The sequence below is a fragment of the Cuculus canorus genome, chromosome 11 (assembly GCF_017976375.1).
Source record: "Cuculus canorus isolate bCucCan1 chromosome 11, bCucCan1.pri, whole genome shotgun sequence".
NCBI classification, from domain to species: domain Eukaryota; kingdom Metazoa; phylum Chordata; class Aves; order Cuculiformes; family Cuculidae; genus Cuculus; species Cuculus canorus.
The window spans coordinates 1,352,769-1,379,609 of NC_071411.1; the positions used below are offsets into that span (position 1 = coordinate 1,352,769).

Genomic DNA, 26,841 nt, shown 5'->3' on the forward strand with positions numbered 1-26,841 from the left:
GTCACGCCACCACCCACCTGCTTATCCACGTCTCTGCTGCCTCCTCTTCCACATGCCTTTAGTTGTCTCTGATTGTCCCCGTTTCTCCCTCCGATGCTTGCTCTGGACGCCGTTCGCTGTGCTCTTTGCTTGCTACACCGTCGCTCTGCAGCAGAGAGTTCACCCTACTTTTAACAGCACATTTAATGTAACCTTAAGCTTTCTGCTGAAGGGCCTGTGCCAGGAGCTACCAGGCAGCCTCATCTCAGAGGAGTCTGCTACACTTTCGGCGGTTCAGTTTTGCAGATAGTTAACCAGCATCGTGGTAGTCAGCGTGGATTTCCCTCGCACCTCAAGGCTCGGTCTGCAGCTCTCTCCGTTCTCCATTAGAAGGGGCTGAAACCAGAGACTGGAGAGGCGGCACAAGGCGGTTTCCTCACCGACGGGTTAGAGGCGATCCTCACTACATGAAACAACCCGAACACTTGCCCTGAGTGGGAAGCGTTGCACCCCCAGTCCAGGGGAGAGTCAGTGGCGTTGCGGAGCTCGATCTCTCTGCTTGGACACCAGGCATTTGCTCTGTTTTCTTAACCCTACGATGAGCTGCTTTGGGAAGGATTACAGTATTGACATTCTGAAATGCCATTGCGTAACAGCAAAGCGCTGCTCGCTTGAAACATTCATCAGCCTTCAACATCCCCTTCTCCCGGGATGAGGTGCAGCCGCAGCGAGAAGGCAGCGCGGAGGTGAAGGGCTTCGCAGTTTCAGATCGGGAAAGGGAACAGTAAACATGCGAGGATATACGAGTAACAGGAGGGAGTGAGGGCAAGACAGCACGCTTTGCTCAGGGGAAAGGTGGTGCTGTATATATAAATAAAAGTAAGACATTTAAGGACTAATGGAAGGTCCCACCTTATTAGCAATGGTCACACAGCTGCTCCAACAGCCCGCACAGCGCGGGAACGTGGCTACAGCAGCACTCACCCTCCTCAGTCTCCTACCCCAAGGACTGTGACACCTGCGGTGCTCAGACCTCCCGTGGAGGGACCAAAGTTAAACCTGCGGAGTGCATCCCTGAATTGCCTGTGGGGGCCCATGGGCAAATTCACAGCAAACTCAAAAATATTTTGAAGTTACAAAGCTTTCTTCTTGCTCTGCTTAGCCAGAGCCACGTACCGTGGTGTGACTGAGAACTAAGCAAGCGAAACAGTCTCACAATGAGACATCACCAGGTCCTTGCTTCTAAGCCCAGCCTCAGAAACCAGACATCCTCACGCTCCCTCCTTTTAAGTCCTCATCCAAGCCGGTGGTTACAGCAGGTGAGCACAACATCACCCCCCTACTCCACCCCCAAAAGACACTGACCCTTTCCTGGCCAGCATGGGCTGCCTGCGGCCAAGGACATGTCACTCTCCTAGGACAAAAGGAAGGCACAGGGTAAAAAAAAATCTCCTCCTTACATTCCATAGTGGAAAACAAACCCAGTGACGGGTCAGGGCTGCCCTGCTCCTGGCTGTTGGGAGCTACAGGAGAAGGCACCAAGGGGCTATGATGTCTTTCCAGCAGACAGCTCTTGGCTTGTCCTTTTTGGAGGCACAAGCAACTTTTATGCTACTCAAAAGAGACAAAGCGACATCCTGGGCTGCAGATGTCAGGGCACTGTTGGGCCTTAATGGCCCTGACCAGCCTCACCTGGGGCCTCCACACACCCCCCCCCCCCATGGTTATGGGGCTCTATTTAAACTCAGCCCTGGGTACTTAGTTAGGGGTTCCTTTTGGGTGGTGGTGTTGGTTGTGGTCTATATGTTTGTATCTTTATTTGATCTTTGTTTGACTTTGGTTCTGTCTTATCACTGCAAGCTTACCTGAAAATCAACCTTCTTGGTAGGTGCTGGGGTCTCTCAGCCTGCATGGCTGCCCTGGCTCGGGTGTTGTGGTGTGAGCACTAAGCGGGGAGGCTCCTGCCCTGCTCGCACCAGGGCTCATTGCTTCCTGGGTTTTTTTTCCCTTTAAGAGCAGAAGGTATTTGGTTTTGATAATGAAGGGAGGAACTACTTCTCAATATCTCCTTTTCTCCCTAGGGTTGAAGCCATTGGCCTCTACTCTTGTATTCTCTGTTGATGAAGATCCTGGAGCTTTGCTGTCACTGTGGGTTGTGTGTGGATCATGCTGACAGGTAAGATGCTGTAGACCAGCTAGAAATGCTAAGGCTTTTCTGTTTTTCTCATTTAACAACTGCAATTTAATTGTTTATCCTGTAGCTTATCCTTGCAGAAGAGGATGGCGAAGGAGGCTGGGGGGGATGCAGGCGCTTAAATGGCTAATAACAGAAGACTTTTTGGTTTTAGGCAGATATACAACAGGTAGAAGGACTATGAGTGGATTATCAAGATTTGGGAAGAGAATTTAGTGCACTTATGCTAATGCTGATAAGACCTACATTTGCTGCTTCATTCTATGGCCTTATCCAGGGCTTACTATTAATCTGTAGCCATAAAACAAGATAGCAAGCTCTTCTCTTTGCTTTTCAGTGTGCTTTCCACTCTCTTTGTTCTTCATGTGGGAGCTAATCTTTTGTTCATTAGAAAACCTGTAATCACTGCAAATGCTTTGATTTAAGCAGCCCATATGTAGGGATTAGTGTTGATTTCACTTTTATTTATTAGCAGTAGCCCTTCCTTTTTGATGTTGTAACCCTGAGGCCACGCACCACGTGAGACTCCCTGGATGTACACAACTGCTTGTTGGGGCACTGAAGTGTTAGTGTCACCAGGAGCTGCTCCTTTCCTGACCCCGCTGGTATCCGTGGCTGCATCCCCCTGGAGTCCCACAGCCACTGTACAGAGCCTGTTGGGCTGGAGGTGTTTCCTCCTCACCTGCATGCTGCAATTAGCATTTTAATGTTTAAAACTCCATACAGCTAACTGCAAGCCATAGCATCTCCTGATCTGCACCTACATTTTCTTTGTTGCTACTCTCACGTCCTCCCCTGGGTTATAACCAGTAGATATTAGTCACGTTTCTTGTAATGCCAAAATATTGTTCTAAAACATTGGTGGAGTTAAAGATGAACATAACCGTGCTAATGGCAGAAATTGAACGTGCTTATAATCGGCAGTTCATTATGCTCTACCATCCCAGCACACCCTGGCTTTGGGAAGGGATCTCCAGAGCAGTTATTCCCGCTTCCTCACCCAGCGGGGAGCACACTGGTGTAATTCAGTGCTTTCTGCAGTCTTTGCCCTCCTGCAGTGGGTGGTATCTGAATTTTGGATTAATCCAACACCTTTGTAGTCTGCTTTTCCTCCTCAGTAGTTAACTTCAGTCATGTGAAAACCAGGCCCTAAACCACAACCTTTTAAACTACCCTAAACGGCGTTTCTCCATTTCATTGACTCCTCTGGCTTTACAATTGCTTTTGAGGTTCGGAGCCTTCCGGAAGTATCTCTTTCAAAAGCACGTTTTCATGCCTGCAGGGCTCTCTGTGCCTGGGGCATGATTTAATAAAACCATTTTGAGGGCGGATATATTTAAGTAGGGAAGTTATGGAACCGTATGCATGAAGGCAGCGATCTTGAAGTTGCCTATAGGCATAGCATGTCCTGAAGCATAAAATGGGAAGCAACATGTTATTTCTTGACCTGCATGGCTGGAGCCTGGGCAGGTGGATGACCTTCCTTACTCGGATGCGATGTGCCCTGCCCAGGCAGCCTGTTGGCAGGAAGGAGGGGAGGGCAGTGCAGTTGAGAGGCTGGACAATTGGTTTTGGGAACTTCCCTTTTACAGATCAGAACAGAGGTTGAGGTGACAACATACCTGCTGGAAAGACTCTGGGAACTACACAGCGCTCCCTTTCAGGCACTACTAAAGAGTTAAACAGCAGATGGTTGCCTTTTAATAGTCCAGGAACTGGGACCTGTGTTCAGTGTGTGTGGGAACTGGACCTGACTCCTTCCCTTTCTCTGGCTTCTGGAATTCCTTTCATCACCCTACGTGATGACCCAGCACAGGACCTGTGTAGGTGTCAAAATGTGCATTTCTGCCTCGTAGTTGTTCTGTGCCACTTCCTCACTCCCCTCTACCCACCTTCCTCATCTACACAGCACCAGTGAGAACAAGAGTGGAGAGTAAATGAAGCCACACGGTTTACGTCACTGTCTGCACCCTGGTCTAGACCACACAAAGGATGATGTTGAAAAAGATTACTTTGCTGAAGTTAATTGGCACTAGGAGGAGGAAGGTATTAGTAACAGTTTTATTTTCGGTTTGTTTCCAAGTATCAAAAATAACTATACCAAAAAGGCAAATTAATCAGCAAAGCATCCATGCCGCAGCCAAGCTGCACGCACCCATGGTGGGGGTTTGTTACAGATGGCTGAGCCTGGAAACCGCATAGCAACCAGAATTATGTGAATTATTAGGGGGAAATTAAAGGAAAAAGCATAGAAGAAGAGACAGGAGAAGCCAGAGAATGACTGGAGCTGTAGCTGCAGAGGGTTAGAAATCAGCCAAGTAATAGGAGTGGAGTTTAGCCAGATAAGTTTGCGTATACTTCCCATGTGTGCTTTGACATGGAATCGGATATGGGCAGGACATGGGGCAGAGGGCTGCAGCGGGAGGTGACAGCCCTGGTCACTCCTTTGTGGAGCCACTTGCTCCACAGCAGTGAAAAGCAGTGGGCAGAGGAGGGTTTTTCTTCTGATACAGACTCCTGGAAGGCCACCAGGCAGAGGAGGTGTTTCTGAACACGAGTGCCATGCTCTCGGCTCTGCTGAGGGATGAGCTGGAGGCAGATATCCCTCACTTTCAGGGTGCTTTGATGTTAACAGGAGGTCTGTGTGCCTCTCAGGGCTATGCAGGGGAATTGCAGAGCTTCTTCCGTTCTAGGCTGGAGGTACATTCTACAGCACACAAACTTGTTTTTCTCAGCCATCTTCCATTTTCTTAGTCATACTCAACTAGACCGCACCCTGGGTTTTAAAACTGCTTGCACGCAGTCTGTGTGCCAAGCTGAGCGGGAATAGATTGCTCCCAGCTGGAGACTGCTGAATTCCCAAGAGAAGTTTGGGACATGAGTGCTCCCAGCAGTTCTCCACCATCAAGCAGTCAGAAAGGGGAGGAGAGGGCCTGAGCATAACTTGCAGGCTTGAATCCTGTGACTGTGTCAGAAGCACATGGTGAAGTCAAAGAGTTCTTCCAGAAAGCACAGCTCGGGGATGAGGATGCTGCCTCTGAGGCTGATGTGGGGAAGAGAGGAGCCACAGCCCTCCCTCTAGCAACCCCCTCTCAGCCAGCTGTGAATCCCTCCTGGGATTATTCCGAGCTGAGCAAATTCCCACCATCAGGTACTGTTTCCTGAGGAAGGGAGATATGAGATGTGGAGTATGATAGCGTCTGCAGGGCGATATGCTCTCCTACGTGCACAGGGTAAGGGGTACAACTCAAACTACGAATTCCATATGTTGTCAAATTCTTAATAAATGTCCAACCATGGAGAAACAAGAGAGAAAAGCAGCATTGGGAGTAGGGGCAAAACCTTTTCTCTAAAAGCATGAGGAGTCTGCAGCCAGCCCAGCAAGCCAGAGGGGTTTGGAACTTGCCTGGCTGCACAAAAGCTAGGTTCTTCCTCCTCCTCTCCCATCTTGCAAAGCTCTTGTGAGGGTGGAGCTGATAAACTCCAGGCAAGGAGGGAACTAGTTCAGAAGAACTGGAGCTTGTGAGATCTCAGCACTCCCCTTTTAGATGGTTGTCCTTTGCGAAAGGGAGGCACAGCGAGCTGTATGGTTGGATCTGGAGATGCTACTCTAGAGCAAACGGTCAATATGCATCTCCTCGATGGTGGGTAACCGCAGCTGACTTGTGGAAGTTTCCACAGCAGGCAGTGTTGCTCCCTGCAGCTCTCCCTGGGGAATTCATCTTCCAGGACACACTCCCATTCTTCACGGGTGGTTTTCTGTAGCCCAGGAGAACAAAGCACTAGTTACCAGTAACTAGCGGGAGAAGACTGTGTCTCACAAGGAGCTCATCAGGAAGGTAGCAGGGTCTGACGTACCAAACTGGCTGGGAACGATCCCAGCCACACATTGGGAGAGGCTGGTATGGAGATAACTCAAAACATCTACAGTGAAATCTTGCCTTTATTATCTTAGACACTGATATCCCACACACTTCAAGGAGACTAACGTTTTACTCCCACGAACCAAAGGCAAAACAAAATAAACCTCATTGTGCGCAGGCACAATGCAAAACTGCTCTATGGAAATACGGAAAATAGCATTCTAGCCTCCAAAAGTAGCTAAACACACCTCCTTCGTGGCTCAAAGCTTTGTATCTGTATTGCTAAAATCTCCAGTGATTTCTGCCCATAAAAGCCATAAACATCCCTCATCTCTTCCTCCCATCTTTTTAACTTCTCTTTGGGCTGAAGCACTGTTTCCCTCCCAGACTACAGAGATGATTACTGTCCGAGTACTATGTTAAATGTAATGTTGAATTACAATAAGCATACAAACACAACATGAAACAGAAAACAGGTAGGAAGTAAGCTGTCAAATAAGGCGATACAGGGAAAACTCGTCAGTCCTATGACTTTTGAAAGGCGTTGCACTGCTGATCTGGTAGGTCCAACTACTCAGAAGCATCTTTTTCTCTGAAAAAGACTTGAAGCATAAAAGAATCAAGAGGTGTTCGTCCTTCTCAGTGGGGTATGCTAAAACTCTCCCTCCCGAATGCCCTTATTTCATAGTTAGTTGTGCTTTATCACCATTTAACCATCACACCACAGCAGGTAGGTCCATACACCTATGAGATGGCAATTAGGCCTGGGGTAAGGTATCACTTTTTAGGTGATGATACTGTTTGGCAGGTTTGAGTCTCTGACTGATATACACCTACATGTAAATGCTCAGTACTAAAATTGCTATTTCTATAGTTGGTTGTTCCTTTGTGTCCAGAAGCGGTAAAAATGCGTCTTTCTCAGAAACCTCTTCCATTACGGAGGGAGGTGTGTGGGTTCCAGAGAATACACCTGGCTTTCAGCTTGAGTGAAGAGCTTCAGAGTTTCATATCACCCCTTTATTACCATTTGCAGTGGTTACTGGACATCCAGACTGCTCCTAACCCCAGCTGCAGGAGCAGAGAGGACACTTAGATATTGTTCTGGTTATCATTTACCAATGCTGCCTTTAGAATAAGGATGAAGTCTATAGGAAAGCTGAGGAGGGGCTCTCGATCAGAGAGTGCAGGGACAGGATGAGTGGGAATGGTTTGAAGCTGAAAGAGGGGAGCTTGAGATGAGATCTTAGGAAGAAATTCTTTACGATGAGAGGGGGGAGACCCTGGCCCAGGTTGCCCAGAGCAGTGGGGGCGGCCCCATCCCTGGAGGGGTTCCAGGCCAGGTTGGATGGGGCTTGGAGCCCCTGATCCAGTGGGAGGTGTCCCTGCCCATGGCAGGGGGTGGGACTGGATGGGCTTTGAGGTCTCTTCTGCCCAGAACAATTCTATGATTCTATAAGTATCTGCGTCCCAAAAGGAATAGATGGCTAAATAAAATTCCCAGCTCTCCTATAAATGCTCAAAAATCAAACTCCCTGTAGAACAAAGCCCACAAGTATGTCCCCATAGTTGCTAATAGTGTGCTGTGCCCTGGGAGGCAGTGGGATTTTTCTCCTTTGTGGATTGGCACCAGACTGAATGCCTAAAATTTCAGCACTTTCCCCTTCTGCCCTATCTTCAAGTGCTTCTGTTTTGTTTGTGCAAAGAAATTTATGAGACCGTTCTTGCTAGGTTCCCTCCCGGTTGACTGGGTCTATGAAGCACCTGGAAGAAAGAAGAGTCGCTGTTATCTGCTTGAGGGGGCAAGTGCTGCTGCCTTGACTCAGAATGTTGAGTTCAGCGGCAGAACCAGCCCTTTATGAAGTAACCCATGGTGATGGGGATCTGGGTCTGCGCCATGAACACCTGCCAAGGGCTGCCTGTGCTTCCAAGGTACGTGGGCTTGACAGTGGCCAGTAGTTCAGTAAGTTGCCCCGAAACATTTCTGGGGCTGCAGAGTTTGTTCAGGGTCAGGACAGCACAAAGAGAAGTATGCCCAGAGGAAGGCGTTCCCTTTGGGGGAAAGAACGTGAGCTATTTCAGGGAAGAGGGAAACTTTCAGCAACTGTCCCAAGTAAATTCCTGCCGAAGCTCCTGCAGCCTGTTCCTTTTTGCAGTTTTACATTACTTCAGCTTTCCTGTGTTGAATGCTTTATCCTGCTAGGGCAGCTTCAGAGCTTCTTCCTAAGTTGGGCTGAATGTAAGTGAGAGTAAAGTGATCTGTGCTCAGACCTCGATGTGCTCCAGGTCCAAACATTTGGTGGGGACTGGAGTGGTACTGTGCCTGTGGGGCTGCTGTGGAGCCTTGAGAGCTGTAACCACTACCACGGCCAAGCTAAAGATTAGGGTTACTAACTACAGGAGAAGCTACGCATGACAACCATCACGTAGCTGTTACTAACACCCTTAATGGAATTTCTCAGTGACAAAAATGAAGCCAAAATTAACATTTTGCAGGTATCTGTAATCATTACAGCCCACCTTCACCTATTTGCTTATTTTCATCAAAACTGTCACAGGCAGATAGTTGACCCACATAACTCCTGCAGAGAGAAAGCATGAAGAGAGCAGATATATCACCTGTACTTATGGCCTTATCTCTTAAAAAAGAGAAAAAAAACAAAACACAAACGCCTTCTTCCTCTCAAAAAGGACAGTTGCCTTACATCCATACTTTTAACTGATTTTGTTTAGTCTTTGTTTTTTAAAGCTGCTGTTGTTACAAGTAATCCCTAAGATCCTTGATGCCGAAAAACATCAGGAGGAATTTGTTTATGTTCCTAGTGTGTGTCTTGCAGGCATGTCACAGCATGCTGTGTATTATCTTTTCTTGCTTCCTCCTGTATAAAGAGTTTTCTTTGCTGGTTGAGTGGCTGTTTCTTATAGTAACAAAATGGATAAAAAAGGAAAACCCTTGTAAACCCACAAAAAACTGGCAAGGGATTTTGTGTAGTGCCTGAAATGAGCTTTTAACTCATTCCCAGTTAGAGAAATGAGTTTAGTCGGAAAACCACGTCTCATTGCCATAATGCCACTTTCTACGTACTTACTACCCCCTACTCTTCCATGTTGTCCCTTGTGTAGTCTGTACATGGTTTATCTGTGCAATTCCACTCTCCCAAAGGCTCTTTCCCAACTGCTGGATCACGGCTGCATCCCCCCGGGTAGTACACAGCCCATACATCGCATGACGCATCAGAAACCTCACTTTACAGTGCCTTGGGAGAGAGGGGAGGTCTGAATATCTGCTTGAAGCTGCGAGAGGCTGAGCACAAAGCTCTGCCCAAGACTCTGCCCAGTACTGGCTGCTGTGCCGCACGGCTCCAGTGCGGTCAGGATTCAGGTGCTGCACTACTGGAAAGCAAGAGGTTTATGCCAGTGCACGAACTACTACTTCATGCAACAGTGATCAATTTGTATTATTTAACCTTCCTGTTGACTTTTTGCTTGCAAACGCAGACGTGCTGTCATTCAGATGCTCAGCTAGGCAGAGTTATGTGCTCTTGGCATGGGACTGAGTGTCTGAATGGAGGGGTTTGGCACTAGCCTGTTTGGAAGAAAGATGTTTGCCTGCTCATGTTCTCATTAGTATCTGAGCTGATGAACTACGTTATTCTGCATTTCTATGTTCCTAGATATAGATCTGACTTCTTTCTTCAGCCTGGCTAAATTCTCAGCCAAATCATTGCTCAGAGGTGAGCCTGTGTCTGCATTGCTGAAATCATGCAAACGCTTGGAGAGCCTGAGGTGCGCTGTCTGCCTGATGGCAAGTCCTGCAGACCCTGTGTGTGTCCACAAGAGTCAGTGTAGATGGCCCTAATACAGTCCTTGATGCTTTCAGGAGTGAACTGCTTCTACTGACCTACAGTGGCTGAACAACATGCAATGGTAGTGGGGTCTCTGGCAAAATGTAAGTCTCTCCCTAGCCCCTCCTCATAAACACCTGAGCTGGTTTTACCTTTTATTGCTGTGTTAGCTCGAGCCCAGAGAGAAACCTGCCCCAGAAACAATGCAATCACAAATGACCACACTTGAACTCCTTTTGCGTTAGGTAGTATCAGCCCGCTGCCACTGTCCCTCACTCCATCTCCATCTGGGAAGCAGAGAAGTTCTATCTGCCGCAAGAAACTTCTCTTTGCACTTTGCATGGCCTTTGCTGCTGGAAGGAAAACCCACATACTGTCTCCACAAACCGGAGCAGGCGTAACTCAGAGCTGGTAACCGCATTCCCTGGAGCAATGTCCACCTCTGCTGCCCTCTGCACACTCAGTTCATGAGTGCATCACCCCGCCCCACCCGGTGACTCAGAAAGAGCAAAGGAGCACCGGCAGAATTTGATTAAATGAACACATTTTGTCTGTAGTTTCACGTTTTATTTCTCCATCCAGTAGCTGGATGGTTTAGCTCTATATGTGTGCACAAATGGCTTCTTCTAAGGACATCAAACCTGGGTGATTGCTTGTTAATTTGAGCTTTGGGCTGTTTTGCACTCTTTCCTCTCCTCACAAGAGGATGCTGTTTTGGTGAGATGATCCTGGCGTGCCACCTAGTGATTGGACTATTCCCTTGTCGCACATCATTTATTATGCACTGAGTGCACATATTTTGGCCCCATTTGCCTATAGTCACCTGGATCGCAGATAACCTGTGGCAATGCCTGTAGGGCCTCTGCTCTGCTCGATCTGTCCAGGCAGGGAGCATCCTGCTGCACAGCTTTCCCCTGATTACTCCCACTTTATATCTTTCTGCTCCCAACTTTCTAAAGCAGCATGTGCCTTCTTTTAGGTGTATGCAAGAAATGGGAGCAGATCATTTGCTGATGCGCTGGCTGCCAGCTTGCAGGTCACCTATGGCCATAATCTAATCCACTGAACAATATTTTTGCACAGCATGTGAACAGCTAGCATATATATATGGCAAACAAGTGCTGTTGTGTAGTCCAGACTGTTTAAAGCTCCTGTGGGATGAGGGATATCATTGCAAATACTAGCTGCTAAGGTACTGCATCACAACTCATAAACCAGCTTCTGAACTATCGGGGCAGATGAAGGTTGGAAGGGGGATTGATGGTCCTAAGGCCGGAGCTGAGACCTCCCTGGGAGTGCCTCCTACTCACTCTCCAGATACCCACAGGCAATGCTTGAGATTGGAAGGGAGGAAAGCATTCCGCAGGGAAGCGCATCCCAGCCAAACTGCTGTGCAGGCAGGCTGACCGCCACTGGGCTCTGGGAAAATGCCCTCTGTTCCCAGGAGCAGCTCCCCAGACGTCTGACCTCCCACCTGGTTTTTGCAGTCCCTGGGGCATGGGAGTTGTACAGAAACACCCTTCGGTTTACAAGTATCTCAGCAGGGCATGTTCAGACCCTCACAAATGTTCGGTTCCTGGCATCGTACCCTTCCTTGGATGATGCCAAGGGAATCCAACTGGTTCCTGCGTGTGGTTGCAGCAGCGTGATACACACGAGTGCTGAGAAGGGACTGAACTCCACTACTGGACTTTACTACTCACCTGCTATGAGTCATGCAGCAGAATTACACTGCAGAGGTTGGGAGCTGCTACGTCAGTAACCACGGCCTCAGCTGCCCTGCAACAGAAACTCACTTGCAAGTAGAAACATAAGCAAACTGAGGCCCCAGAGCAGGTGAGGGTGACTAATAAAAGGTAGGAAATTAATAAACTTTATCAGTGTAGACCTGTGTTGGAGGTCAAGGTAAGCAACCCTCCTGAAAGCCTAAAGGGTCCTTCCTGTCCTGGTAGGGCAGCTGTGGCAAGGAGTCTCTGAAAGTTGTGAGCTTCTCAATCACACACTTTTCTCTCATTATGAGGGCAAAGATCTGTCTCGGCAGGAAGGTGAAGTTGCTGCTGGGAGGCCGGGGCTCTCTGCCCTTGTCAGCAGCTGTGAGAAGATGAGGCATCCCAGCCACACACTTCCACTCTTAACTGTACTCAAGGCATCATTTGGAAACACAGCTTGGGCCTTCTGGGCTTCTCTTACCAGTGCCCTTCCTTCCTCTGATTCCGTGATTAATTGTCCTTAAGTCTAGAAGCTTATTAGAGCCCAGTGAAGTGGGTTTATCCTCGCCTTATAAACTGCTGATCTTACCACAGTATGGCAAGGTGATCTGGGGTAGGGCAGCAACAGGGGGAAGTGGTTTCTGTGTTCAAGGGGTTATGCAATGCTGAAGGGTTTCTCTATGCACAGCCTCTCCCATTGCACATAGCTTGTCCTGTGGAGGTGTTAGAGGAAAGGACTGGGGAGAGGATGAATGCTCGCAGCTGGAAGGAGGAGTGGGGGTGAGGGGAGAGGAGCCTGCCCTGCAGCCCAGGGCAGCCTGAGGGATGCTGGAGTCCTATCTCTGCGTCCTGCTGTTGGGCATGGCCTGCAGCAGAGGGGGACGTTTGGCACAGTGGTGGGTTCGGCTTCCACTGCCAAAAGCCATCCTTGTTTAACTGAGAAACAACAGGGTGGTGTTCATGTCGCAGATAAGAGTTGAAACAGCTCTGGAGAGAGGGCGAAGGCAGGCATGCTGTCACTGAGGCTCAAATTCAGGCCGTCCTCTCATTGAAACACCCCATTGCCTGCCTGGAAGAAACGTTAAACAGGTGGACATTCAGCCTTGATGTGAGAAAGGAAGAGAAAGACAGAGCTGGTGTTGGGGCTGGAGGATGGGATGGCGGCATGCCTGCCGTTATCAGGGCAGACACCTGGGTATCAGTGCCGGCAGCTGCTTCTCAGAGGCCCCTCAGTGCCAGCCTGGGAGAGACACAGTAAACAGCCTCGCCTTCCTCCTAGGAATCATAGAATGGCTTGAGTTGGAAGGGGTCTTAAAGGTCATCTAATCCCAACCCTTTGCCATGGGCAGGGACACCTCCCACTGGATCAGGCTGCCCAAGGCCCATCCAACCTGGCCTTGAACACCTCCAGGGATGGGGCAGCCCCCACTTCGCTGGGCACCCTGTGCCAGCATCTCACCACACCCATCGTGAAGAACTCCCTCCTTATGTCCAGTCTAAATGTGCCTCTCTCCAATTTACAGCCATTCCCCCTCATCCTATCACTCCAGGCCTTTGTGAACAGCCCCTCCCCAGCTCTCTTGTAGCCCCTTCAGGTACTGGAAGGTCACTATAAGGTCTCCCTGGAGCCTTCTCTTCTCCAGGCTGAACAACTCCAACTCTCTCAGCCCATCCTCACTTGGAAGGTGCTCCAGCCCTCGGATCATTCTTGTAGCCCTCCTCTGGACCCGTTCCAACAGCTCCATAGAATAACAGAGTAGTTTGGGTTGGAAGGGACCTTAAAGATCATCCAGTTCCACCCCCTGCGATGGGCAGAGCCACCTCACGGTGAACTCATCTCCTTCTTATGCTGAGGATTCCAGAACTGGGCACAATGCTTCAGGTGGGGTCTCCCGAGAGAGGAACAGAGGGGCAGAATCCCCTCCCTCCCTGCTGCCCACGCTGCTTTGGATGCAGCGCAGGACACGGTTGGTTTCTGGGCTGCGAGTGTACATTGCCGGCTCATGTCGAGCTTCTCATCGACCAGCACCCCGAGTCCTTCCCCGCAGAGCCGCTCTCCATCACATCATCCCCCATCCTGCATTCAAACCGCCACTTCGGTTTCCTTTACTGAAACACCCGGGTTGGCCTGAGCCGGGACAATGGCGGCGCCGGCAGTGAACTACAACTCCCATCGTTCCATTCGGCACCTGCGCCTGCGCAGAGGGCCCCTCCCAGCGAGAACTCCGTTTCCCGACAGACCATGCGCCGCCCCTTCCTGCTCCCCCGCCTTCCCGCGCGCCGTGACGCGGCCTTTGGCGTGGTGACGCGCAAAGTGTGTGCCCGCCATAGCAATCGCGGCCGCCGCGGGGTGTGCGGGGCCGAGGGCAGGGGCCGGGGGCAGCGGCGGCGACCCAGCGGGGGGCATCGGGCAGGTACGGGGACAGCGGGGAGGGGGGAAGAGCGCGGAACCCCGCCCCGGGCCTCCCCCGCCCCCAACCCCGGGCGGCACGGGTCTGGGCCGCCGCGGCCTCCGCGCTCGGCACGGGGGCGCCTCGGGGCTTGAGGGGTCCGCGGGGAAGGGCGCCGTGCTCCGCGCCTGGGGAGGGGCGGGAGGCCGAGGGGTGATCGGGAGATCCGCGCGATCCGCCCTCCCGCCAGGGGGCGCTAAAAGGGGCGGTACTGTGCCCACGGCGTGGGGGGGGCTGCGGAGCGGGGGGGCTGAAGGATCCTCCCCCCGCCAGGGGGCGCCTGAGGGGGTGGGGTCACTGTACCCGGGGTGCAAAAGGAGATTGGGGGGATCTGAGAGGTGATTGAGGGTAATGGAGGGGTAATTAGGGAGGGGCCTGAGGAGTAATGGAGCGCCTGAAGAGTGACTTTGGGGGGCTGCACGTCCCGCCCCCGGCCAGGGGGAGTCTTAAAGAGGGGGGTGCACTCTGCCCAGTGCATGAGGGGTGATTGGGGGGGAAGTGAGGGACGATGGAGGGGCCTGAAGAGTGATTGAGGGGGCTGCACAGTCCGCCCCCCCCGGCAGGGGGTGCTTGAGGGAGGGGGCCCTGCGCTCCGTGCGTGAGGAGTGACTGGGGGGGAACCGAGGGGTGATTTGGGGAGCTCTGAGTGCTCCTCCCTTCTGCCAGGGGGCGCCTGAGGGGGGCGGGAGGTGCTGTGCCCCACACGTGAGGGCTGACAGGGGGAGCCGGAAGAGTGGTTGAGCGGCACTGCGGTGTCCGTCCTCTCGCCAGGGGGTGTCTGAAGAGTGATTGGGGAGGGTGGGGGAGAGAGGGTCCTGAGGGGTGATTTATGGTGTCTGCACAGTCTTGTCACCCCGCCGGGGGGTGCTTGGGGGCTCATTGTGGGGGTGGGCACTCTGCCTCCCAGCCCGTGGGTGTCAGAGGGCTGAGCAAGGGGGCTGCGCGTTCTGCCCTGTACTAGAGGGCGCCTGAGGGATTATTTGCGGGGCTGTGCGCTCTGCCCCTCCATCAGGGTGCGTTTGGGGGCTGGTAGGAGGGTGTGGGGGCTCTGCCCAGCGCCCGAGGAGTAACTGGGAGGGCTGCATGCTCCACCCCTCTGCTAGTGGGTGCCTGCAAGGTGTGGGGGTGTGTGTGGTTGTTCTGCCCTGTGCCTGAGGGGTGATTGAGGGGCAGTGTCAGTGCTCTGCCCTGTGCCTAAGGGGTTCCCAAGGGGAGGCTGTGCAATCCGCCCCACGCTAGGGGGTGCCTGAGGAGTGCAGGGGGGTGCTGCGCACTCTGCCCCTCCACTAGGGGGCACTGCGTGGGTAGTGGTGGTGGTGTGGTGTTTGAGGGTCTGCACTGTGGCTGAAGTGTGACAGGGGGACCTGAGCGCTCCAACTCCATGCGGGAGGGTGCCTGGGGGGAAACTGGCCGATCTGCCTCACACTAATTTGCGCCGTTACCCTCCTGCATTTCTCTCCCCTCTACCCCCTCTCCTCCTCTGCTGAATAAAGACGAATTGGTGTCAAAATGGAGCAGTGTTTCTATACCCCCCCCTTTGTAGGCAGCAGCAGTTCATTCCTGGTTTTAGTGCTTGTCCTGGCAGAGCAATGCGTAGTTCTAGGTTTGTTGTGCAAAAGCAGGAATTCCAGGGAGCTAAGTAACTTTGTACTTTTCCCTGGCCTTAGAATTATGCTAACTGTGAAAAATTGTGAGTTTTTAATCAAGTTTTTAAAGCAACGTTAGGAATATGTTCTGTAGTGAGAGCCCAACTGGAATTCTGTCAGGGGTTAAAGTGAGAAGTCAAACAAACGAGGAATTCCCTTGGAGCTTCACTCATGTATGAAACCAAAACCTGGTTTTATTCTCCATAGACTGGGAAGGTTCTCTAGCTTTTGGCATACTTTCTTCCAGAAGTGAGCTTCAGTGTTGACAGTTCATTTTGCTTTAGCATTAGCTTTGGCATGGCTATTTCTGACTCAGCCGGTTTAGGCAAAAAGCTGCCTGGTGTCTCATCCCTTTAAAGAATAATTGTGATGAGAGGAAGTTGTTTATTTTTTTCAAATGTAAGGAATTTTTCACGTTAGAATATAAATGTGGCAGAACATACAAATACACTGCTCACCGTGCTGTGTGTTTGATTCCAACTCATGAGTTCTTAATTTTCTCTTGTGGTTTTATATTAGTTCTGTTAGACTTCTCATTTATGTTGTGTTCTCAGCCATAGTAAGACTCTTGTTTAGAAACAAGATAGAACTTGATTATTCAAGCTAGGTCAAAATGTAGTTGTCAGAATTCGAATCGGCTCCTTACGTGTGGATGCACAAGTCCTCTTGTAATTTTTGTCCATGTGTGAATTGAAATGTGCAGTCTTTCTGTGAAGTTGATTAAAATTGATTATTCTTTGTTTCATTATGTGACTTTTTAATTTTCCATTTAAACAGTTAAGGTATGGATTTTGCACTTGTGTCCTGGATATCCAAATTGTTGGCTTTCAGATTTTACAACTAGATTTATTTTCACTGAAGAGCTTTCCTACTTAAAACTGCATATCTGCATTGAAGTTGGTGTGTTTGGAATCTCATAATCCTTTTCATGAATGCAATACAAAATCAGTAACTGAGTGACCTGTAGTAGTGCTGCAGTCGGTGCGATGCTCAGATATGCCGAGGAAAAGGAGGGTGAGGTTGAACTGCTTGAACTGTCCCGTGCGCTTGCAGTTACAGCTCAGTGGGACTTGGATTTCTGTGTTGTTTAGAGGCGTGTAAGGTGACTCAAGGACTAAGTTAAGTTGCCTGAGATTTTGACAATGTGCAAGTACTTCCACATATTGACTTCTTTGGGTTTCCCTTTCCTATCAAATTTGTACATCAAAGTTCAGAAGAGTGAAATGCTCACAAGCCCCTTGCTCTGATACTGGAATACTAAGCAGGGTTTAGTATTAAAGCAATGCTGTGCGTACGACTGTGTGTCAAAACACAAGTGTGTGGATTTTCAGTGGGAGTGTTCACAGTGAGTGGTGGTTAAGGTTGTGAATATTTGTCTTTCAAAGTCAAATCCTTTGGGTAAGTGCTTTGTTTTGTTAATATCAGTTCTATTGGTTCTAAATACAATATTTTGACAGTAGTGGTGTTCGGTAGAAAATTTTCCCCTCCTTAGCTTGTTGACTATGAAAACTGAGATCTGTAGTAGACTATGATGTTTAAAGCTTATTAAGAAATATTACCTTCCCTGGATTTATATCCATCATGAGAGAGCTGCTCCCTAGTCCCTGGAGAGCAATATAAGATGGAATTTGTTATCAGCTTCTCCAGGGGAGGTGGTGACAGTCAGGGTTGCTCGTGGGCCTTCCTTCTCCAGCAGACTGGACCTATTCCTGACAAGTACCGTTTAGTTCCTGCCATTTATTATTTTGGTCCTCCTGCAGAGCCCTTCACTTTGATTTAAGGTGGAATTCTTGATAAAAGTGAGCGCAGTAGGAATTACTATGGTTCCTGTATTCAAAAAGTCGTTCACCAGAATATTCTATACATGTGTATTTTACAAGTATTGTGCGTCAATATGAGAACTGTGGAAGTAGTGCTCCTGAGACTGTCTGAAAGGGTTGGGTGCAGCTACAATACCGTTACTTACAGCACTTGCGTTTTGAGGCTTAGAGTAGGTTTGCCTGAATGTTTATCGGTGATATTTAAAAGCTCAGAAGTGCTGGCAAGTGTCATTCAGTTAATGAAAAAAGGAACGGAGCTTTATGAGCTTGGAATACTTGCAATAGTTTTCCTTTTCAAAGATGTTCCAGGGTGTGTGTGTACAATCTCATTATGTTTTGTTGCCTGCATTTAGGTAGTGTTTATTGCAAAGCGATTTATACATTTGCATCAAATTTCCCAGTCTATCTCTGGGATGAACACATAATGAATGTTCTAGATAAAATCATAATTGCTTGTCATTTAGAACACATCATCTTTGTGCTTAGGTAGGTTTTCTGTTAGCATATACGTGCTTCATATAGTACTTAGCAAAACAGCGGTCTTCAGACTGGGAGTCTTGGAGTCACAGGGGGTTTTTTTTCCATAGTCTTTAGGCAATGTTTTTTGTGCAGTTCCTGCCAGTTCCATCTTCAGCCAAGTGTTCCTCACTTCTTGTCTCCCATTTAACTAACCAGTCGCAATACGTTGAATTCAGAAGTGCCTATGAGACAGGAGGTAGAGCTGTGCGGTTGTTGATCCATTCCCTGGATGAGGAAAGGTTTTAAGCAAGTGAAAGGTATCCAGCGCTTGGTTACATGTGGCGATGCTTTTCAGAGGGCTATAAATGCTGATGTAATCTCTGTTGACCTATGGCTCCCTTTATAGTCAGTCATTTGGCTGTAGGTATTTCAGGAGTTGATGCGTGTGTCACTGTCTGAAACATGTCTGTGTCTGACACTGCTTTGGAAGGTTCTTTCGCTGGGTCAGTTCAGACAAATGGATATTTGATCTCATGGCAGATGGATATTGGCCATGTTATGGCTAATGAAATGCTGAAAAATTGTATGTGGTTTTGGATGAGAAGGAATTTCTTTTCATCCCCCCCCATCTCCAATACAAGGTTCAATTTATTGCTTAGGATTGGGTGTTCCTTCCTCCAGAAGTTACAACTCATCACAGCCTGTCAGATTGGAAGCTAAGGGCATGGCAGAGACAGATTGTGTTCTAGTTTGGTGTTTTAATATTTCTAGTAAATTGTTATCAGACTGACAGAAATTGACTCCTGGAAGTCTAGAGGCCTAAGCAGAATCTGGAGAGATAGTTCCATTCATTCAGTGGTACCTGTACAAGTAAATAAGTGCTGTAGCGGGGGTTCTCACTTTAAAAGATGGGAAGATAAATCTGTCAGCTGCTGTCTTGCAAGTAAAGGCTGAGCAACCAGAATTGCTCGCTCCAGTGCTCCCTCCTGTGATGGTTCCTCTTTCTTACTAGAGCCATGTGCTGTTCTTGGAAACCTTGGATAAGTAGTGATCCAGTGACTTGCTCTGTTTCCCAACTCTTCTCTTTTGGTGCTCCTTCCACTGCCCACAGCCGCTCAGTGCCACTGCCTTCAGCCTCCTTGATGCTGTGAAGCTGTTATGATTCTTGGCACTGCCACTGCTGTCTGGAGGGTGTTAAACTGGGATAACGACACTGATCATAATGTTGCTGTCCTGGCTTTCTTGTTTCCTGGGTAAATCCCTGAGCAATAGCAAAGGGCTGACTCGGGTTTGCTTGTGGAGTTGAGGTAAAGTTTGAAAAAGCTTCTGTATGGAACACGCTTGTGGTGAGGTGTGCAGTTTCCTGGCATGGTCAGGGTTGTTCTGCATCAGGTAAGACTTGTGCCCAAAGCGTGTGTGTGTTCTTTATTCTTCAGGCAAAGGACCAAAAAGAAGCTTCCAACTTTGAAAGCGAGGTTCAGCAGTATTCTGCCGCGTAATCTTTTTCTCACTCCTAGTTGCTGAGTATTTACTTGCCTCATCCGAATCACTTGTAATCATTGATTTAGATAATTTCAATGAATATAGCAAAGCTGTGTGGGATTTCTTGATTGATTTTTGGCCTCTTTTTTTTTTTTTCTTCTCTTGGTTGTTACCTGTGCCTTAGGCTAAGCCATGACTTCAGGATCTGGGCATGTGGACTCCAAGGCTGAGCTCACCACTTTGCTTGAGCAATGGGAGAAAGAACACGGCAGCGGGCAAGACATGGTTCCTATTCTCACCAGGTAAGATCTGTTAAAGAAATTCCTAAATCTGAATATCTGGAGTTACTTGACAGCAGCTTTTACCATTTTTTTCCTTGAGACTTTTATGTACCTGATTGCCTGGTGGTAATTTATTTTCTTTGGTCTGGGAGTTGAACTATGAGTGTGCTATTTAAGTACACACAATTTATTGTAAGAAATTTCTGTTACAAAGATCTTACATGAACTGTCTCTAAAACGTGAATTCTCTTCTCTGAATTAGTGGAACTCAGGAATCATTAAATAGTTGAAATAACTTTGGTGTCTTCACCTGAAGGTTGTAAAACGTTGATCCAAAGTCGAAAGCTATGAGTGTGTTGCTCTATCAGAGTGGTGGTGTTGGGTTTGTGGTTGTAGTAACATTAGCCAGATTAAATGAAAGGATGGGAGCAAGTCACTGAGTGAATAAAGGGGATTATATTGAAGAGACTTCATTGAAGCTCACAGGGCATGGTTAAAGCAAGTTATTAAAACCTATTTTTTTTAAGCTGGATGTTGACTGGGAGGTAGATATTCCCTGAACCAATACGTTATTCTTAGGAGGTGTATAGGAGTGAGTAATGCCATCAATTGTAGGACATCTTCTATTACAAGAGAAACATTTGCATTAGCAATTGCATTTGTGATTTCCCAAGCTAAGCCTTTCTTGGGGAAACTGATACTACTGTTGTTTTAACAGATTGACAGGAATTCCACCCAATTTCTCCTTGTTGCTCTCCTGGCAGAACTGTGGCCATGGAGCCATATGTGCGGGACTTGCTGCCCTTGTACATTGAGAGGAGTCCAGGTTTCTGTACTGCACTGATCTGTGTTATTGGGTTGGGCAAGTTGGAGCTGGCAACAGGAATCTGGTGGAGTTTATTTGCAGAGATCTGTGCCATCCCTTGCCAAGCGGGCACAACTTTTTTACTGTTCTTGCTACGTTTTGAGAGTAGCAGCACAGAGGAGGGGGATGAGCAGCAGAAAGGTGGTCCTAAACACTTGAAAATGAGTAGGTCTTTTGAAGATCACGAGATATGCTTGGTTGTATCTCTGTGTATTGCCCAATCTGTGTCTTGAAGGAAACGTGTACTATCTCCATTCCTTTTCTTGCAGGCATAAGCAACAGAAATTTACTGTATTCTAAGAAATTTGAAGTAAACGTGTCTTGTTTGTAGTAATTTGGCACTTCTTGTTCCCCCTCAGCTTCTTGAGTTCCCTACATTATTTATGCCCAGACAGGTATGATAACTCTCTTGATTCCCTGTGGTTTCTGTGCAGCAGGCAGAGTGGTTATGGATGGTGAAAGCTTGGGTGTTTTGGCTTTAGTGGATGCAATGCATATTTATATAAGGTAGTTAGCAAGGGATTCCACTGGCTCTGGCAGAAGCTGGATGTACAGTGCCTAAAGACGTATGTCTGTCTGGAGTGGAGGGTTTTAATTACAGCTTAGGCTTAAAAGAATTTGCGGAAAGAGATGGTAGGAATCCTTACCAACTCGACCGTGTGGTAGCTGGCGTCCTGAGGCAGGGTGGTGCCCTTGCATATCGTTTTAGCCTTAAGGCAGAGGAAGCTGTGGTCACAGTTGTTGGTGAATGACGTTTTTCTACTTCCTTCTGCCTTCTGAGCTAAACAGAAGAGAACTTCCCTGTGTGGATCATAGAATCATAGAATAGTTAGGGTTGGAAGGGACCTTAAAGGTCATCTAGTTCCAACCCCCCTGCCATGGGCAGGGACGTCCCACTAAATCAGGCTGCCCAAGGCCCATCCAACCTGGCCTTGAATTTAACTTCCCCTTGGATGGGGAAGTTAAATGCGATGCTGAGGCAGCATCTGTGAGAGTGCAGTAGTGAGAGTTTCTACAACAGCAACAGTGTGGCTTATAAGCTGCAGCTGAATGGTGGCTTCCAAATAAGCTGATTTTCTGAATTTACAAACTCTGGAGTATCAGGAAATAAGAATTGAAGAGATTGCTTGGAAGGTGCTTCAGCAAACGACAGATATTTAATATCTATGGGTTTCTAAAGTACTGTAAATGGAGAAAGAGCATCAGTTCATAGTCTGGATGTAAGTCATATTGAGCCATTCTGGCAAATCCAGGGAGTCAGATCCTTCACTGCATCCCAAGACCCTCTTTTATAAAGGAAATAAATCAGCAGCTCAATATCATACTCCATCTCCACAAACCAAGTGTGTCGTGGTGTGGGATCCTAGAGCACTTTACACTGTTGCAGCCCTTTGCAAAGGCTCAGATTGGTCATTAATGCCCAGTGATGGCATAGAGCAATGTCAGAAATGTTTTGAATTATGCCATCTAGATCACTTGCAAAGCTTACGTACCCCTACCCTGTGTAAAACCTAGGTCTTGTCTGCAAGCTCTGAAGTGGCCGGAGAGCCAGGGTAATGCCAAGTGAGTGAAGGGAATCTCAACCTGAGTAAAAGTTCAGTTTGTTTGTGAACTTGTTTTGTTAAAGCTCTGTGCATCACATGCCAATGTTATGAGGCAGGGATGAGTTTTTCTATTTATTTGACTCTCCTGTCACTTCAACTCAGACTGACAAAGCTGTTTATCTGGAGCGGTTCATCCAAGTCCGTCACAAACACCTTTGCATGCGTTGGTTAAAAGAAGGGTATTATAAGCAAGCTTGTTTTTTTCTTTTTGAAAGTAATTTTCAAGAGGCAGTGCTTTTTTATTTTGGTCAAACAATGGTGACTAATTGTCTCAAAGATCCCCATAATTGGTGATTTAAGTGCCTGTTTCATCTAGGCTTGATAATGTTGTCCCTGAAGCCACTCAGCAGCTTCAGCTGGCACGCTGTTTGGCAGCCTACCTAAACTGATGACAATGTTATGCTCGCTTTCCATGCCGCTAGTCTGTCCTTACTGGCACAGAATCAAAATGCTGATTATCACCTAAAAAGACCTGACAAAGCTAGGGTGCAGCTTCTCAACTCCCCATTTGTCCCAGTTGTCTGTCAGCAGACACCCTGCAAGCTATTATTTCTCACATTAAAAAATGAGGAGCTGGCAGTGGAGAATTTAAGTCACTTGCTTTTGCCAGAAATTCATGAGAGCTCACGCTGTGCCACCTGTTAGCAAGGGACACAATTTGCATCTCTTCGTGTTCCAGCGTACTAAAAGTAAATATTGGAACCCCGCAGGATAAACAGTTTACTGAAAGGTAATTGTCAGATCAGAGGCAAGCAGGGAAGTTCCCTTCTCATTCTCGATAAGCGAATTTGCCGTTCCTGCAGTTGGGGCAGGCTTCAGAGCATCATCCTATCAGACTGGCAAGTCTGTGGAGATCGCAGAGGCAGGACTAATGGCGCCTCTGCCTTTAATTGTCCCTGGGAACACAGAATGTTTTCTGGAAGGTAACGAGAATGGAGTGGAAGTCTGTGACATTCTGTAAGGGAATCCCTCACAAACAACAAATATTTCTCCAGGGATTACTGCAGCCTTCCAGCAGTTTTCCCTCCCCTGTAATAAGCTCTGCGTAGATCCTGAGGTGTTAAGACCTTGTTTTAAAGTGCTGCGCTGCACATAGCTTCTGCACCCCACTGTACACCTCAGTACAGGGAGGGAATGAGATTTTATGCTGAGGAAATAAAGATTTCATTTGCTAGTGCCTTTTGAATACTGCTCTTTATTTCACCTCACACTGCATAAATCTCTGCTATAACACTTTGTGGAGAAAGACGGTGGATGACCATGGAATTAGTTATTGCTTGGCCATGATAGAATCTTCCTCTTCTTGATTTTGTTTAAAAATAGTAATTCATTCTCTTACAGGTGATGCTAAATGAAGTAGGGTGTAGAATTTCTTGTGTCTGCTGAGGCTGCTTCTTGGCTTAGGGGAAGGCAACCTTCCTTTTTTTTCTGATGGAGAGGAGCATTTAATGCATTTTGAAGGCCTGTGAATAGGGATTTGGCTGATTTTCTCCTTGTCTGATCTGTTGGAGTAACTGGCACATGCTAAAAAGGTTTGCTTCAGTGGAGCTGGAGTGATAAGCTGGTTAGAGAGTACACAGTACTTTATTAAATATTGAATACTTCCATTATTAGACAATATTATTGTAATTTAATATGCAAAAAATTATGTAGGCAGTTTGAGTGGTTGCCCCTGCTGAGACTGAATAGTAATATGGACTAAGTCACCTGTTTAGGACTTGCTCTGCTGCAAAAAAAGACTATGTGCTGGTGAGAATTGCTACTCCAGCCCTTTATTTACTCTAGTTGTCTACGGTGTGTGTTGCAGAAGCTCACCAAGACTCCAACGTGAGTAGATAAAAGGTGTCCGTCCCTCCACAGCATCATGCTTGTGCATCACTAGGATGCTGATATGGGTTCAGCACCGCTTAGGAGCATAGGGAGATATTAGACACAGTCTTTTCTCACCACTCTATTGTGAACAGTCTGAAACTCTCTGGTAGCACTGAATGCCATTCATATGACAGCTGAGGAGCCGGTTCATAGCACTTTGACAGTGAGGAGCCGTGCGATAGGAGAGGACCAAGTGTGAATTCCATTCAGTTGATGTCGTTTTCTTCTGCAGAATGTCCGAGCTGATTGAGAAGGAGACTGAAGAATACCGCAAAGGCGATCCCGACCCATTTGATGATCGACACCCAGGTACAATGTCCTGAACCATTTTGGTAGTGCCAGCTCTGTCACAGCAGATACCTGGTAATTCATATGTAAGAGTAAGCAGTTTTTAGCCTTAATATGCCCACTGCTGGTCAAGGTCTGATACCGATTTTGTACTGGGCAATAGTGGTCTAGAGTGCTGATGTCTGGCAGTTTTGATGTTTGTTGCAAGATTTAGAAGTCCTGGAAAGAGAGTTTCAGAGGCTGATTTATGACGTGAGGCATGATCATGTTAGCAAGTTGTAGTTAATGTAAAGCAGTAGGTGTTGGATGGACAGAGCAGACAGTCTGTCTCAGATTATCTTGAGTTTGCTGTTCTGTAAGTGCAGTGCCTTAGAACAGTTACATACAGCCTCTGCTGCTTTTTATCTTCTTGGGGGGTTTTGTGGGTTTTGGGTTTTTTTTTTTTGGGGGGGGGAGATGACTTATTTCTGAGTTACCAGAACAGTTTGCCTGGTGTCTGCATCTTCACTCTCTACACAAATGACGGTTCAATACTATGGAACCACTAAAATGTGTTGTGCTTTGACTGGTAGGCATTCTAGGCAAATGCCTACCAGAAGAAATGTTAAGTTGGTGAATAATTCATACAATTTCTTCTGTAATTTTCCTTCTGAGAAACGTCCTGCTAACTTGAGTGTTCCACAATCAGTTGGAAGTTAGCAGTTGGGTATTAACCTTGACAGCCGGGAGGTCAGTAGGTGAGCCTCTTCTCCTTTCTCCCACAGGCCGAGCGGACCCAGAGTGCATGCTTGGTCACTTACTGAGGATCCTTTTTAAGAATGATGATTTCATGAATGCGGTAGGTTTGCTCTGAGAACTGTATCTGCCGGTTCCTAACACCTTCCTATGGCTCTTGTTCACTCTGTGCTGGCTGACCTCAATACTACAATATTTATTTTACTGGTGTAGGGACTCTCTTCCATAGCAGGGGTTTTAAAAATGGGTTTAAGTGCAACTCGTTTGCCACTGTTGAAGTGACTCAAGGAAAGGGGAATTCACAAGCTGTGCAGGAGTGCTGGAATATGTGTAGTAACAATTGAATTGGTTCTTCTCAAGGTTCATCAGTTTCTTTAAAGAAAATGTAGCTCCTCTAATACAAGTTTAGAAGCATAATTAATTTCAGCAGTGGAAATTAATACCACTAATTCCATTGCCTTGTCTCTGAATACCTAGAAATGCTTGCCTGCCTGCGGAGCAAAGGAGTTTGTCAGCTCTAGAAGGCTCAGGCTGAGGATTGAGAGGCAAGAGCCTGGCTTTCCTCTTGCAATGCTGTACTCTAACATGAGCCAATAGCTGGAATTTTTGTTACCCTCCCTTCTCTGCAGTACCTCTGTCAGTGCACATTGCTGTGAGGATTTGGACAGGTTGCTTGCTTGTAGCTTCCTCCCTTAAGCTGCAAGCAATAAGCAAGCATAGATGCTGTGTGTCATTTGTTATGTTAATTATTTTTAGCTATTACCTTTTCATGTTTACAGCTTAACTGCCATTTTTCGATGTATTTGTCTTTATAAATCAGCTCAAGATTAATATCCAGTCAGTGAACATCACATTAAAGGGTAATTCTGTTCTTCTGTGAAGTAATTGCAACTTCAGAGGCACTGGAGGGGGCAAGTTAAAGGCTGGTCAGCTTGAAATCCAGGGCTTCCTGTGCTGACATTTCTTACTTTGGCGTTTTGCTGCTCTGGGAGCTGTAAGGCTCTCACTGTGCTGGTGTTGGTCAGAGCTGGATTCCAAACCAATGCTGTTCCTGATCTCCTCCAGTTAGTGAACGCTTATGTGATGACAAGCAGAGAGCCTCCGCTAAACACTGCTGCCTGCCGACTTCTTCTGGATATCATGCCGGGACTGGAAACAGCTGTTGTCTTTCAGGAAAAGGTATTGTCTGCAGCAAGGCTTGGGTTTTAAGTTTGGTGTATTATGTACTCCAACAGTTCTTCCCACAGGAGAAACCAGTGAAAAGCCATGTTGAAACTGTGTCTCTGGGAGACAATCTGTTCAATCTTACTCATGGTTTGGAGCTTTTTGATCTTGGTTTGTTCAGCTGATCAAATCTTGGGTATTTCACAGCTTTTAAGGTATGATGGGACTGATTCAAACAGAGGAGCTGGAACCTAATATAATGTTTTGGGAAATGTTATAATTTGACTTGTTATTTTATAGACCTGTGAAGGGAGCAGGCCATACGGGACATGAAGACTTGCTGTAAGAGTCTTGCCCCGTAATCCCCAGCTACAGCAGAGTGATAGCATTATTAGGGCAAGGTGATAAGCAAGTCATACTTTAACTAAGCAGTCTAAAATCCACATGCTTTGTGGGGATTATCTGGGCCTGTGATGGACAGCTGAATCAGACTTCTGTGTGTTGGCAAGTGTGGTTTTCTGAAGGAGTGCACAGAGCTGAAAGTGGGAAGAAAGTCGATGCCACTTCAAGAGACTTTTGCAGGTGTGA

General features: G+C 47.6%; 1 protein-coding gene across 2 annotated transcripts in view; it reads left to right on the plus strand.

Annotated features, from left to right (window-relative positions):
• The first annotated feature begins 13,879 nt into the window (after window positions 1-13,879).
• DCAF1 (DDB1 and CUL4 associated factor 1) overlaps window positions 13,880-26,841 on the plus strand; it is a 43,138-nt gene continuing 30,176 nt past the window's right edge. For both annotated transcript variants that reach the window (XM_054076456.1, XM_054076455.1), the window contains exons 1-5: window positions 13,880-14,001; window positions 19,629-19,746; window positions 24,299-24,375; window positions 25,119-25,192; window positions 26,155-26,268. In XM_054076456.1, the coding sequence (XP_053932431.1) occupies window positions 19,637-19,746; window positions 24,299-24,375; window positions 25,119-25,192; window positions 26,155-26,268 (375 nt within the window). In that variant the 5' untranslated portion in view covers window positions 13,880-14,001; window positions 19,629-19,636. The remainder of the gene's footprint in view (window positions 14,002-19,628; window positions 19,747-24,298; window positions 24,376-25,118; window positions 25,193-26,154; window positions 26,269-26,841) is intronic.